This window comes from Falco cherrug, chromosome 4 (genome assembly GCF_023634085.1).
Source record: "Falco cherrug isolate bFalChe1 chromosome 4, bFalChe1.pri, whole genome shotgun sequence".
Lineage (NCBI taxonomy): Eukaryota > Metazoa > Chordata > Aves > Falconiformes > Falconidae > Falco > Falco cherrug.
Window position 1 is genome coordinate 8,849,588 of NC_073700.1, and position 14,727 is coordinate 8,864,314.

At 35.5% G+C, this 14,727-nt stretch overlaps 1 protein-coding gene across 5 annotated transcripts in view; it reads left to right on the forward strand.

The window, feature by feature from the left end:
- Positions 1-14,727, forward strand: part of CACNA2D3 (calcium voltage-gated channel auxiliary subunit alpha2delta 3) — a 469,002-nt gene that overhangs the window by 86,395 nt on the left and 367,880 nt on the right. For all 5 annotated transcript variants that reach the window (XR_003559900.2, XR_003559897.2, XR_003559899.2 and 2 more), the window contains one exon: positions 13,444-13,560. Coding sequence is in view for 2 of the 5 variants with exons in the window: in XM_027805095.2 (XP_027660896.1) it covers positions 13,444-13,560 (117 nt within the window). In the remaining 3 variants the exon portion in view is untranslated. The remainder of the gene's footprint in view (positions 1-13,443; positions 13,561-14,727) is intronic.

A 14,727-nucleotide genomic window follows, 5' to 3' on the forward strand; every position in this document is an offset into this window, starting at 1 on the left:
GTACAAAGTTATTTTTATTATGCTGTATTTTTTTCAGTTACCAGAACCATTACCAACCATTAAACTGTAATCGGAATACAGGCTTTTTCAGAGTTAGGAATTTCTATGCAAACACTGAAAGTTAATATAAAATAAACAAATAGCTTTATTATAACAGGTTATTTTGTGATAGTACAAGGTAGAATTCTAGTGTAAGGAAAAAAATGCAGGTAGTGCAACCTATGATTAAAATGGTGCTTGTGAATTGTGTTCAGTTTGAGATTTAAAAAAAATAAAAATGTAGGCTGGTGTTCTTGTGAAGTCTTAAAGATATCTTGCATCTTTTGCTGCTGGCTATTATGCATTCAGGCACCTCAGGAACAAAGAAATGACAGAGAAATGGATGGCCTGGGCTTAACTAAGTAGGTGATGGTACAGATGAGGCCCGATAAGCTTAACACTTCATCTCTGTGCTGCCACTGTGGTTTGCAAGGAGATTAGAACTGTCTGCCTGTGAGGAGGGCAAGCTCCACAAATTCACTCATACATGGCAGTTCTGTAATGAGGTGATACTTCATTCCTTAAACTACTGAACTAGAACTGCACAAACAGATGTATGCCTCTGGCAGTCCTGTGCATGCAGTACAGGCTCTGCCGTACCTCCAAATGCAAACAGAATGTCCAGTTGCCCCAATTGTATTTTATTGACGTACACTGTTCCTTGTACATTGATAATAATAATCATAAGGGAAAATCTCTGTATTTTTGCGAAAGGAGGAAATGTGCAAGTAAATTCAGGGTGTTTATGTTTCAGGGTAGTGTCTGATCAGAGTCTAAATAATTATGATTTTTCAGTAGGTTAACAGACAAAATCTGATGTGGGAAATTAGGAGATGATTCTGCCCTTGGTTATGTGCATTTATGTTCTTTCACAACAAAAGTTTTTTAGGAAGCTCACACGATGGAGATGCGACCCTACATTATGAATCTTTTACATGGTTGCTGGTAAACAGCCAAAGGTCAGGCTGGGTCTCAGAATATAGCATTTTCGAGCTTGGTGACGTGAGTTTAGCAGAACTACATAAGGATGCCTTGAGAGACAGAAATGGCCACTGGGACCCCAATTCACACACATACCGCTTTAAGGGCTGACTTGGTCTGCCTGCTTCAATAGGACTACTTGTGATTTTAGCTTAAGTATATGTAAATTACTTTGCTGTCTTAGAGGCTTGAATGCATTTCACCAAGAAGGTCATTGCTTTGTGGTGAGCAAGAAGGAATTTATCAATAGATTGACTAGCAGTAACCTGTGATTCAGGCGGCTTGCTTTGATGTTCTGAGGCTTAGTGAAATTGTGTGTTTCTATTCAGCAATGAAATAGCAGCAGTTTCCTGACTGTTATCATAAGAATATATTTTAAAAATGGAAAATTTAATTTTGGTATCTGTGAAAATGTACTGCTAATGTTAGCAATTTAAAATTTACTTTGTGCAAAAATAGTACCTAGAAGAATTAAAACACAATGAATATTCTGTTCTTCAGAAAACTATGGTACTCTTTAAAATCAGAGAACCAGTAGTAGCTGAATCTGGTTGCCTCTTCTGGAGGCTTGCTGGTCTAGGAACAGGACCATCAGATCATTTTTCTTTCCTAAGAAAGGGATGCCTCTGTTAGATGCTGATTACTTCAACATGTTAATTAAATTAATGGCTTTTTTACAATTAAAAAGACCTAGTGGAATTAAATCAAATAATTTCAGCCTCAACATAATTGAACATATTTTTTCAGTGCTAAGGCTTTCCATTATGGAATAAGAAACCACGTAAGGCTTAAAACATTTCTATATATATGTTCCTTCGTAGAGTATTTGTGTTGCAGAAATATGATTTTCAGATATCAGCTGTTTATACTAACGAACATCCCAAGCAGAATAAGATCTTTTATTTAAGAAGCAAACTTTCAAATTGTAGTACTTGAAAATATTAGCCAGTATATGCATATGGTCTTAAAATACAAGCTGCTTTCTTTAGATGTGTGCAAAAAAGAGAATATATGTTTAAGTGAAGCATATGAACAGAAAAGATACAGTAAGGACATAACAGTATGTGTTCTTTTTCTAATTAACAACTTTTATCTGATTAAAGTGTTCTTCTACTAGCTTCCTCTCATGTGTGAAGGGAGCAAAAGTAAATTAATTACCATTAGTCTGAAGGAAAGCACACCGTATTCTTTACGACTTCATAGTATTGATTTGGCTGTTATTCATGGCTTCTATTCTCTGCTATGCAGATTGATGCATCTTTAATTCATAGATACATTATCATTAATAATGGTTTATTGACCAAGCAAAACAAAGCTGTTGCTGCGTCCTTTCTACTGCAAAAGCTCCATACTTTTTCTGATAAATGCATTCGTTTATGTCATCAGTTATAGACTCTAGAGTTAGATGGTTTATTTCTACATGCTATAGCGATGACCTATCACGGTGCTATATGTAATATGCTTTTTTTTATGTGAGGCAAGCTCTACTGATAATGTAATGAATTCCTAAATTACAAAAACTTTCTATTCCTTTGAGAATCAGACAAAAGCTGAATAAGCATCTCTGTGTTTGTGTCTGTATGATACACTAATTGCATGTAGCAACCTAGGTAAATAATAAAAAAATAATATGCCCTACACATTAACTTGAGATTGGTTTGGTTCAGCTTTAATTTGGTAAAATTTGGGCAAAAGTGCTTTGTTGTTTTTTTTTATTAATTTTGCAAAATCAGCACCAAACTGGTAACTTGATGAAATGTTTACAATCTAATCAAATACTGACATGAAATTATGCAAAAATAAATCTACCCTAGCCTGGTAGTCGACCTAGTTTCTTGTTTAGTGTTTTGGGGTGGGTTTTTTGTTTCATTTTGCTTTTTTTGAGCGGGGAAAAAGGACAAGACTGTTATACAGATGTGAGACCCTATAAATTTCTAAGGAGAGGGTCTGAATCTGGTTAGTTTTTCACCTATGTTTTGATGAAGGTGATATTATTAAGGAGCTATGTACAATTTAATGAAATATCTTGTGTTTTCAGTTTGAGGAGAATATGGACTGAGACTGAGGGTGATATTCTTCACCTTCCTCTGCAATATTCAAAATTGCTCAGCGTGTTTATTTATTCTTTGCAGGATTTATACTCTTACAGTATAGCATGGATGTGATATAATACAAAGGCAATATATTCTATAGATTATTCATTTAATTTTCATTAAAAACAAAGAAAGAACAACAAAGCCTAAGAGCTACAACCAGAGCTCTGGTTGTGGTTTTGATGTGTGTTTTTATGCACAGGGCTTTTTTCCTATGTTTCATGCTTCATTTTTAAAAGTGAAAGGGGGAAAAAACATACTGGGAGCTAGCAACTTGCTGGTATTTCAGATGCCAGTCTAAGAATATATGCATTATAGGTAAATGGTCAAAAGAGAAAAAGATCCTGGCAATTTCTGTTGTGCAGGACATTAGTTTATGCCATACTACAGTCTTTCAAAGGCAGTTATTAAATACTGTATTGAACATGGTTTGGCAGCCAAACTTTAACCCTTTGTTTTTCCTTGTGTCTTTACCAGTTTGTTTTATGATGCTTTGAAAGAAATTATGGTGAATATACTACTCTACCTGAACATACAGAAAGGCTAGGCATTCTGTACCGTCTCTTGTGAAGTTTTTGAAGTGACTAAGAAACACCCATGAAAGTGAAAAGCTTGTGTGGCAAAACCACATATGTGTTTTCACACTTCCAGGCAGTGCCAAATATTATAGTTTTGTTTCTAATTTTTTTAACTTTTTTTTTTTATGGCTAGCCTGCTGAATTCTTCTCAAGACAGTACACAGACCTGTACACAGACCACATGCAGATGGTCTGATTTTCAGAGATGCTGAGAACATATCAACATTGCTGGCATTGATGTGACTGAAGGGAATTTAGATTTTGGAAAATATAATCATTTTTCATGATAAGTGATGAAACGAAGAATTGGAAGGCTAAAGTTAGGTGCTTGAGTTCAGATATTCAGATTTTATGCTTTTTCTTGTTATTGCAAGTCCACTTTGATACATGGCGTTCTGATACCTGTCTAAAATCTTAAGTGAATATAAATACTTTTGTCAGGTAGATACAGAAAAATACAATGAAGAGATACAGCAGCAGGGATCAATGCTATATACTTCATAGCGACAAACAATGAAATAAAGCCCATTTGAGAGTTAATGTTGAAGGTCCCACACAATGCAAAGGGCAAAGGTTTACAAGTATTATCCGAGCAGATGACTGTAAGTTATAGACAACATTGCAAATTGCAAACAGAGTTTGTAGCCAAGGAGATGAAATTACATTTCTTTTTCTGAAGGACAATAACTGTTAGCTGTTCTAAGTGAGCAGTGCTTTTAAATCTTGTCACATGACATGGGTATTGCAAGGCAAAGGTTTGTCTTCAGAATGCACTTCAGTACTTGTGTCTCTGTTCCACTTTGCTTTAGCTTTCTTTGCTGTTCATTTTATTTCATTGCTCATTTAGGGGCAACCGTGGAAGGTGAGGAGAAAATTGTCTAGTTTTTCTGGGATGGAAAATAAGCATTGTCTAATAAAAGTATGAAAATACTGAAACCCAGAAGAACAACTGGGTGTAAGGCAGGCATGGATCTGCAGAAATGGAACAATACGGAGGGACAGACAGTGATAAAAGGAATCGTAATAAGAAAACCCCCCTCACATTATAAAGACAGTCTGATTGAAAGAATTAGTTTGTGGATATAGCCCGTAACCTTACAGCAAAAAGCAAGCTGTCTCTTTTGGTTTTCCTTGCTTCCAGTAACCATCAAGTCTTTCAGAGAAGACCAATGCCATTTGGTGTACAAAAGAAAAATGTTGTAGTGTCTCATCCAAGCTGAGAAATTGGTGAAAATAGTAAGTCGGGTTTTCCTACTTCTGAATCTTTAGTGTCTCAGGATAACTATCCAGGATGAAAGGATTGCATTCTCACATTTCTTCCTACTTTTGTGAGGAGCAGATTAGAAGCATGTACATCTAATATACTTGCTTTTACCTGAAAACATAGTGATGGCTTTGCCTTGGATGAACCTGCCCTCTGAGCCATATTGTGACGCTACAAATCTGTACCTGTGGGGTTTCTGTTCATTGTTTAAAGCAGTTCATGTGAAATACTCTAGTGAGTTTTCAAATGTATCAAGTATGTCTTTATGGAAAAAGGAGTCACTAGGGCAATTCTAGAATGTTTTTTAGTTTAAATGAAGGCTTTATGTTCTCTTCTAAAATAGAAGCAAAGGTACATATAATTATATAGTTTCTGTAAAATTTTTTCTAAAGCGGTTCTTAGTAGTCTCGGTTAACTTGTTCTTAAAGCACCTGCAGTGGCCTGTGAAGATGTTTTAGATGCCTGAAAGAATTTACAAGGCAGTAATTTGCTTTTTCAACCATTTTCAGTATGATTGAGTTTATAGTCAGGAGAGATTGTGAGCTGGCACTCTTGCAAAAGATTCTGAAGTCCCGTTGGCCTGTGCCACTGGCTTCTGGAGGCAGCAGCAAGGCAAACATCCTCGAACTTTTTGTTACCCTGCTTAGTCCTGACCCAAAGCAAATCTGGTACAGGGAAAGATGGTTGCATATTCCTGACTTATGTTCAACTGCTTAGAATTAGATCCCCTAATGAGATTGTTATTTGGATCACCCATTTTTGGTGATGCTTGTTTAGACGGAGTCTTATTAACTAGTTCAAGTAAAAATTGCAGTACTGTGTTAGTCTTAAAGGCAAGCATTTGAAACTCCTGAAGGGTGTTTCTTTATATTTTTATTTATTAGAGAATGTTATAATTTTTGCATTACCACTGTGACTTCTGCTTTTAAATTTTAATTAAGATGAGAAATAGTCTATATAATAGAGTAGCTTGTATTTTTCCACAATAGTTCAGCTGTTTTAACCATATATATATTTAAGACTTCCCATTATTGTGCTGTTTATGTGGTATACCTCTACATGTCTAGTTGTGCAAAGGTTTGAGGAAATATCTTGTATGGACACCTTTGACAGGGCAGAGGAATATTGCTAAGTCAGGAATTGGGCTGGTTGGTTTGTTTTTGATTACCATTCAGCTTAACGCTTTAATTGATTTGGTTTTGTAGCACTTATCTGTGTAAAGATTAAATATGCTGGGGATATAGTGCCCTTGCAATGACTGTAAGACACATCGTGTGTAAATGATTTTGCAAGGAAAGCAGTAACTATCCTTGTGAAGTCTGCTGATGGTAACAATTTTCCCAGGGTAGCTGATCTTTGGCTACAATATACCAGGTACAGCTTTAAGGCAATAATCATAATAAAAGAGTATGCAACAAATATTTCAATATTTTGCATTTCAAAGTGATTGTATGAAGAAACTAAATATGAGTTTGAGGCAACAGGAGTTCCTCAGACACCAGTGTGTGGCAAGAGTCAAACGTGACAGGCTAATGTAGAGCTCGATGGAGTCGTTTGATGAAGTGAATAAAAATTTCTGTGCAGAAAAGAAAATGAGTGTGTCATCACACTGGTCATTGCTGATGGATTTCATCAACACAAAGAGGTTCAGTAAAGGTTAATAGGAGTGTGTAATGTGGTGTAACACAAACTCCCAATTATCAAGGAGTTCTGTAATGTCAAGGTGAGAAGTCTGCTGTCATGACTCATCTTTCCATGCAGATCAAGCTGAACTTAACAAAGTTATCTGTAGTGTATTGGGCAGGGCTCTGATGAGTAACCAAGGGAGCTCATTCTCTTTGTAGGTCTGAACTGTTGTCTAACATTGGGCATGTCACTGAATTTATGTATATTTCAATATCCTTGTGTACAGAATGGTGATTATCATAGATACTCCTTTTATAAAGTCCTTAGAGCTCTGCGGATGAAAATCTCTATACCAGCTCTGAACTAAAATAATTTTTAATTTATAAATGCTCACCAGCCATGTACAGCATAATAAACCCCACTCTTACTATTACTTATTTTGTTAAGGTCTTTAAAGTTGCTCCACTGAATGCATTTTAGAGTAAGGAAGACCAGATAATAACGTAACGGTGGCACTCTAGTTTAAAAAAAAAAAACACATGGCCATGGGGTCAGTGTGATAATGGGAAAATACAACCCCCTTTTTTTATGAGGGAGAGATTCATAGATGAGTCTATCAGAGCGCACCATCTGTATTTGGTGTCTGCTGTGGTAATGCCATCTGAATAGCCTTCTGCTCCATAGAAAAGCTCAGACTCCCACTCACATGCACATGTAATTCTGGAGATTGCATTAAATTTGGCTCCAAATTCAAGTTTATTCTAACAGCACATATATAATTAGTGATCCCTTACTTCTAATGAAGCAATTAGAGGCTGTGCTGTATAGTTTTAAATCTTCTGCTGGGAGTTGCTCTACCATCTCATGCAGAAGGGATGTGTGGTACAGCACTGCAAGAGCTTGAGCCGCATAAAGTTTGAACTTTCACTGTTTGTGTCCATGTTTGAACATGGATATTGTTTTAAAATAATATTGTCATATAAAATGCTGGGATAGTTTTTCCATATCAAGAGCAATTTATAATCTTAGGTTTGATTGAAAAGCTCAGAGCTGTATTTTACTAATAGTGGAAAGCCTTGCTCTGTGACTAGCTCCTTTAATTTCAACAGCAATGTTAATGGTGTAAAGCAGCACTTAATATGACTACATTGTCAGCTGCTCCACATAAATTCTAGGGTTTGGGTTTTCTAATTTAAAAAAAACAAAACCGGAACCCACAAAGTGTAAAATGGAGTGTTTTTAAAACACCCTGAATAAATACCATTGGTTTTAAATTTTGTGCAGTAGTGTTAATAACATACACATAAAAAAATCATTACACAATAAGAGCATTAAAAAATGAATGTGAGCTTTATTTTTAGATTGCAATGAAGAACAGATTAGTGAAAGAAAAAACATTTTTCTTGATGCATAAAATGTAGTTTATTATCAACCTACTGATCCCTGTACTCTAGAACTTGACCTAAAAATCCAGTGTTACTTTGGGTGGGAAAGTCAACATTAGTAAAGAAATCCGTGGGTTTATGTGTTAAAAATTAACTGAGACAGAACTCTCAGTTAACTCTCAGAAAGACTGACACAGGTTTTGAATTTGTAACTAAAGAAACCACAGTAAGAGCTGCAGATAGTGTTAGCTGTAAATGTTTTGCAGCCTTGCAGACTCATTCCTTGATTACATTTGTTTGTCAGGGCATCTCAAATATAGGCACTGAAATAGTTCTCACAAGCCCATTAACTCACGTGGCACTTCAAACCAGCACTTCTGCACCAAAGGCAGTCACGGTTAGGACTGACATGGCAGAGTATCTGAAGCAAGTTTAAATGGTTCAGGCAATACGTAGCACAGCCTTTCCACTGGGTAATAGTTATTAACTGAAATAAAGTTGATGATTTAATCAAAAGTGTATGTTTCTGTAATCTCATTTTACATATGCCATGTTCAGACCTGAACATCTGAAATTGTTTTTGGTGTGTTTTTTATTTTGTTCCATGTTTGGTTTTTTATTTATTTTAGGGTTTTTTTGGTTGGTTTGTTTGTTTTGGTTTTTTTTTTTTTTAAATGGCATGGAGTAAGCATACTTTTTTTAAATAAAGCAATGGATAGATTTGCTGTATAAATGATATTTCATTTGCATGCTGGTTCTGCTTTTCTATTATAAAACTAAAAGGTATATATGCACATATACATTTAACATGTATGTGACAACCTCTCAAATAGGAATGTTTGTAAATTATGTACAACTATGCAAGTTATGGTTATGAATACACCTGAGATGTGTATCACTTCCTAATATGTAACACAAACCAGCAGTTTAATTTTAAAGGATTATTAGGGAATTCCTGTTGAGTAAATACCTTTCTTTAATCAGGATGGTAGTGGTATTTACTGGCTCTGAGAATCCCAGGGAGTGGGAAGAACTTTCATCATAAATGGTTGTTAGTGTTCTGCACATGTGCAAGGCATTCACAGACTCGTTGAAAGACTAAGAACTGTTCACACACTTGTAAGTAACTTGAAAGATTTTTATATCCAGCATAAAGGCAGTTATCTTGACTTTGATAAGGGTTGATAGGAGAAGATACAAATAGGAACACTGAGATGTTTCTCTGGAGGAAAAAAACAAGGAGAAAAAAAATTAAGCTGTAGCTGACAGATGGTATCTTGCTGAAATTGTTTTGCTTCAAGAGTGTGTTTCTTTTCCTGCCTTGGTCACTCAGGCTGCATGTGTTTTGGTGTGGGATTTTTTTGTTTGGTTTTGAGTTGTTTTGTTGGAAGGGGATGTGGTGTTGTTGCTTCAATGCCAAATATTTCAATTGCATTAAATGCTTCAGACCTGTGTTGTATAGATTGCGTTGTGGTAGGTTATTTCTAGATGATCATTTACCATGCGAGAGACACACCACACACACACACACCCTGCCCTCTAAATCCATGGAAAGTGTTAAAAGTTCTGACAGTGAAGTACTGTCTGTCTTTCCCAGTCATTTATGTGAAATGATCTGGCAAAACAGGCACTGAAGGAATAACGTATTTTTTGTCTGCTTCTCAAATGATGAACATTCTTGTCTCTCTGAAGAATTTCTTACCAAATGATTTTTGCAAGCAGAAAGAATCAGCATTTCAAGTATTTTTTTTATAATGCACCAAATCAGAAGTTGTATCTGCTTGATCTTCCAGGCAATTGGAAATGTACTTATTGAAAGAAATATCCAACTGTGAATAACTTTTCATACACTTCTGTTATGCAAGTCAATTATTTATAGCAAAGTTAGGGCTGTTTTCTTTTAATAATAGCACAAACATATTATTGGTTATGTAACAAATGTTGATGAGAATTTAATATATACAATTATATTTATAAATATATTTAGTCACATGTTAAATAATATAAATATATTCTAAAAAATATAGAATATTTTTAAATTGAGTGTTTCATATAAAAAAAACCCAAACAACCAACCAAACCAAGAAACTTTATCATCAACCTCATCTTTTTTATAGTGGAGGGAAATGGCTTTTTAAGGCATTGCTTGGAAGAGCCATTCAGAGCAGCAGTACTACAAGGTATTTTGAAATATAAAGGCCAGCCTGGCCCAGAAGCTAGGTTTTTTTCACCACTGCCCATGATTGCATTTTGCTTAATTGCAGCTGTAGTGGCACACTGCTTTTTTCTCAAGATTACATTAAACTGGAACAAGTAATTTACTTAAACTATTTCAAGTTTATTTCCAAGGCACTATGACTTTGCAGGTTTAGCTAATTTATCTAAATTAAAATCAAATTTAATATGTAAAAATCTAGTGGTAGGGAAATGAGGAGGGCCTGGAGGTCAGACAGCCTCTGCAGTGAAAGGGAAAGAATCCATTATTAATGACATCCTTTGTTACAATTTATTGTGTTTTCGTTTTTTCCACAATGTGCTGTGATTCAGGTTCCTTGCATTGATCTTTTTTATAAAATCAACCAGATTCTAGCTTGAAGCTCAATTCCCAGCCTTATGCATGTTGAGTACCGAGAGGAAGTGCAGAGACATGCAGAGATTAAGCTGGCACCTCTTCTCTCCGGACACAATCACTAGAGCACAAGGATACTAAAAACAGCTGGTGTGTTTTCCAACCACATAATTTCTCCTGTTTTGGAACCTTCCACGGATGGCTGAAAAAATAATAGAAGTATTTTTATGGCAACGAAATACTGAACGTAAAATACATATTGTGTAAACCCCTTGGTTGCCAATGTCTTGCAGATTGAGTAAGTACTTCTAGCTAGTTTGTTTCAAATGTTCTTGAAGGTTTCCAGCAATTGACTAGACATGGACCATGCAAGATGTGTGGTCTTTTCAAATAGAACTTAATATTTTCTGTTTCCTCCAACTTTTTTTTTATGATGGAAATTTGGCATTTAAATTAGGAAAAATGAATTTATTTACTGTGAACTAGCATAATTATGAAATCATAAACTATCAGTTAATTGCTGTCTATTTCAAGTGCAAGTTGTTATTCATTTTCAAAAGCACCAGTTACTCAAAACTGGGACGTGTGGCTTTTTAATATGTTCTCACAATAGCCTGATAGACTACATGGTATGATTCTGTGTGCCTAGAAAATTTGTCGACTTCAACAGATTTCAGACAAATGACGTGAATAATTGCTTGGTTTTCTTTACTTGATGTCAAAGCTTAAATCAATAAATCAGATGACCTGAAAATAATCCCTTGAAGTGATGCATTTTTGAATACTTTCAAAGAACTCAAAGGTCAAGTCTGAAGGAAACCATTTTTATCAGCGCTTGATATGTTGAGCATGATCTGTGAAGCTTGAAATAAGTGATTCAAATTTGTACTTGATCTATTGACATAATAAATACGATAGTTATTCATGGCAGTGCATTTTGTTTCATTTGTTTTAAATTCTCCAAAGCTTCAAATCCTGTGGGACATGGACAGACTTTGACATCATTAATTAACTGGGAATGTTTTCAATTTAGTCTTAATTTACTACATTTTGTCATAGTTAGTGTTTGTTACAATAACATTTACCTCTAGTCTACTGTGTTCTTTTATTTTCTCCAGCAAATTAAAAAAAACCCAGACTTTTTTTTTCTATTTTAGACAAATCACTGTACAATCATAAATTATTTTTTTCAGAGTGGAGAGTTAGTGAGTTTAGTAATGGCATTAATGAAATTGGAACTCTGCTTATGGCATTTAAATGGACCAAGAAGGGGGGAAAAATCAAATCTTCCCTCCTACCTCCTGGGAGAAAAATACAGGGTGGTCTGCTTGAGGTTTCTTAGATTGTTTAGACTACTATTAAAATCTCAGATAGAATAAAGCCTCGTAGGAGGAAATACTGTGGAAAAAATGAAATTGTTACTGAAATGACAATATAAAAAAAATTGTCCTAAATATTTACTGACAACTTTGTATTTGGTAACCCTATTATGAAATAGGAAATATGTATTATCAAATATTATTTGTTTATCCAAATGTTTGCACAAGTTTTTACAGAGAAATATAAAGTTTAAATCAAGTCCAAAGTGTTACTTTGCCTTGAAAATTAGGTTTGTCAGAAGAAATGGGTACAATATGCACAGGTGCGCTTTTACAATACAGCCCTTCCGTCACCTGCCAGGACACGACTGGTCCTGACTTACTGTTTTGATCCTTTTATTGTTCATCCAGGTGGTTAGAGCCACTGGTTTTGATGCCCTTATCCTTCCTTCTCTGGAGTTATACAAGGTTTGGAGATAATAATTCTAAAGGCAAATTTTAATGAATCTTTTTAAGCTCATTTTATTGACTCAAATGTTGTGCTGTGGGCTGCCATAGGAGTCTGCTTTAGAGGTTTGGAAGGTATTTTTTGCACATAGGGCTAAGCTGGTAGAAGCCAGGTTTGCTTTTCATCTTCCTTGCAGGATTGTGGAGATACAAGTACGTGACTAGGTTAAGGGGTCGGTAATGGGCACTGATTAGTTCATCACAACTATATGTGTTTTAAATAGATATAAGAAAACGATAATTAGACTGAAAGCCATCGCCTCTGAGAGCACACACGGTAGTGGGATGACATGGGAAAGAGGAATGTACTCTGTATAAAATGCTTTGGGTTTTGTATGTTACTTTCTTACAAGATTTATTATAAATGCTGATAAAGAAAAAATGTTGATATGGAGAAAATAGAGGATAAAAATTGTTTTGGATATGTTTTTAGTGTTTAGTCAGCCTGAGAGTTATTCATACTGTGAAAAGGGAGCATAAGGTAGTGCTCATCCATACTGTATAAAGGATACTTTCAGGCTTGCATTCAGATAAAGGCTCACGTTTGTGGTTTGTTTGGGGGTTTCTTTGCATGGGAAGTTAAGAATGTCTAGATAACCTTGTAGCATAAGTATTAATAATGTAAGTATTGTATAAAGCTTGTCAAATAGACATTTACAGGAAGTACAGCTGAAGAGGAGGAGGAGGATTCTAGGTTGCAAAAGCGCAGTGGATTGCCAAGCATATCACTGGTTTTAAATGATTTTTGGATGGGATATGAGAATTTTTTACTACTTTTTTTGGCTGTCGTTCAGTTGTGGGGAGGGGTAATTTAAACGTGAAGGGGAATTATCGTTTTCCTACAGCGCACAAGATAAATATTTTTGTTAAGTTTTCTTAATGGAGTTCTGGTTCTAACCCAGTTCTACCCCTGTGACAGCTTCTTGGCATGAAGCAGCTGTCTGTCACACAAATAAACATCAAATAAATGAAGAATGTCAGCAAAAGTGTAATATGAAACTAATAATTAGTTGTCAAAGTTTTGGCTAGTTCACTGTGAACAGCTTTACCCTAATTTTTTTTCATATTTTTTTTTCTTCCAGAAATATAAAGAATATGAGAAGGATGTTGCAATAGAAGAAATCGATGGCCTTCAGCTTGTGAAGAAGTTAGCAAAGAATATGGAAGAAATGTTTCATAAAAAGTCTGAAGCTGTACGGGTAAGCAATGAATCAATCTGTATTGCAGGGATTCTTCTGAGTTAAATAACTGTCCTTCAGTTCAAATCTAGAAAAAGATGCAGATACCTCAAATGGAACTAAATCCAAAGTTCCTCTAATTGTGGTAAAGTCCTACATTACTCTAAAGATAACTTCATGATCGTTAAGTATCTATATTGAGCTTTTGGTACATCTGTAGGTTTCTGTGGGGTTGGTTTTTTGGCTCTCCATTCTGATCCTTCTTTTGCAGTAGATTTAGTGTCTTATTAGACTAGATTTACCATTAAAAAAGTTCTAACTTCTGTGTTTTACTGTATTGAATAGGAGTTCATTGTAACGTGCACGTCCTAAAGGATAACAGGTTTTTTTTTTTCCTGTTGTAGTTTTCATTTTACATTATTCTTTGGTAGAAATTTAAGCGACTGCATGTAACTGGTTCCTGTTACATCACCTATATCAACAAACTAATGGGACATTATGGTGATGCTGTTTGCCACCAGCTACTCTATTTTAGCCAGATTTGTCTGCTCAATTGAGTTGGAGGTCTTTGTATCTCAACTGTGGAGCTGAAGGCATCACACAAAGGACAGGGATTCCATTTGTGCAACTGCAGATACAATTTCACATTCAGTCTTTTATTATTTGTTATGGTGCAAAAGGGAGGAAGGAATTTGGCTACGTTTTAAAGGTTGAATTTTCTGGGCTGGCAGTGAAGGAAAACATATTTCAGCTTGTAAACTGAGCACACTTGGCAGGGGAGTAGAGAAAGACAATAAACATGGAACCCCGCAATGCTATTTTTACTGTCTGTTTTCAGAGAAAAACTGAACTTTAAGACATGTGCAACAGCTTCCAGAAGCCTGCAGAACATTGACCCTGGAGGGGGTTGTTTTCCTTGTTCCTTAGCAGGGAAAACTGCTGCCCTGAGATCATAACAATGTGAAGAAAATGTTCTTGGAGCAGCACTCATTTAACACAAAAAGTGGCCAGCAAGCTGTACACTTGCTGGTTGGAGGAGCTCTATTCCATCAATGTGGAGTGTTACTGGGGAAGGGTGGTTTCCCTCTCAATTAGAGCTTTTTAACAAATGTTTTCTAATGTTGGTGAGTGTTTAAATGGTTTGGCCTCTTCATATAAATGGTGGTTTTATCTGGGGAGAAAAAAAAT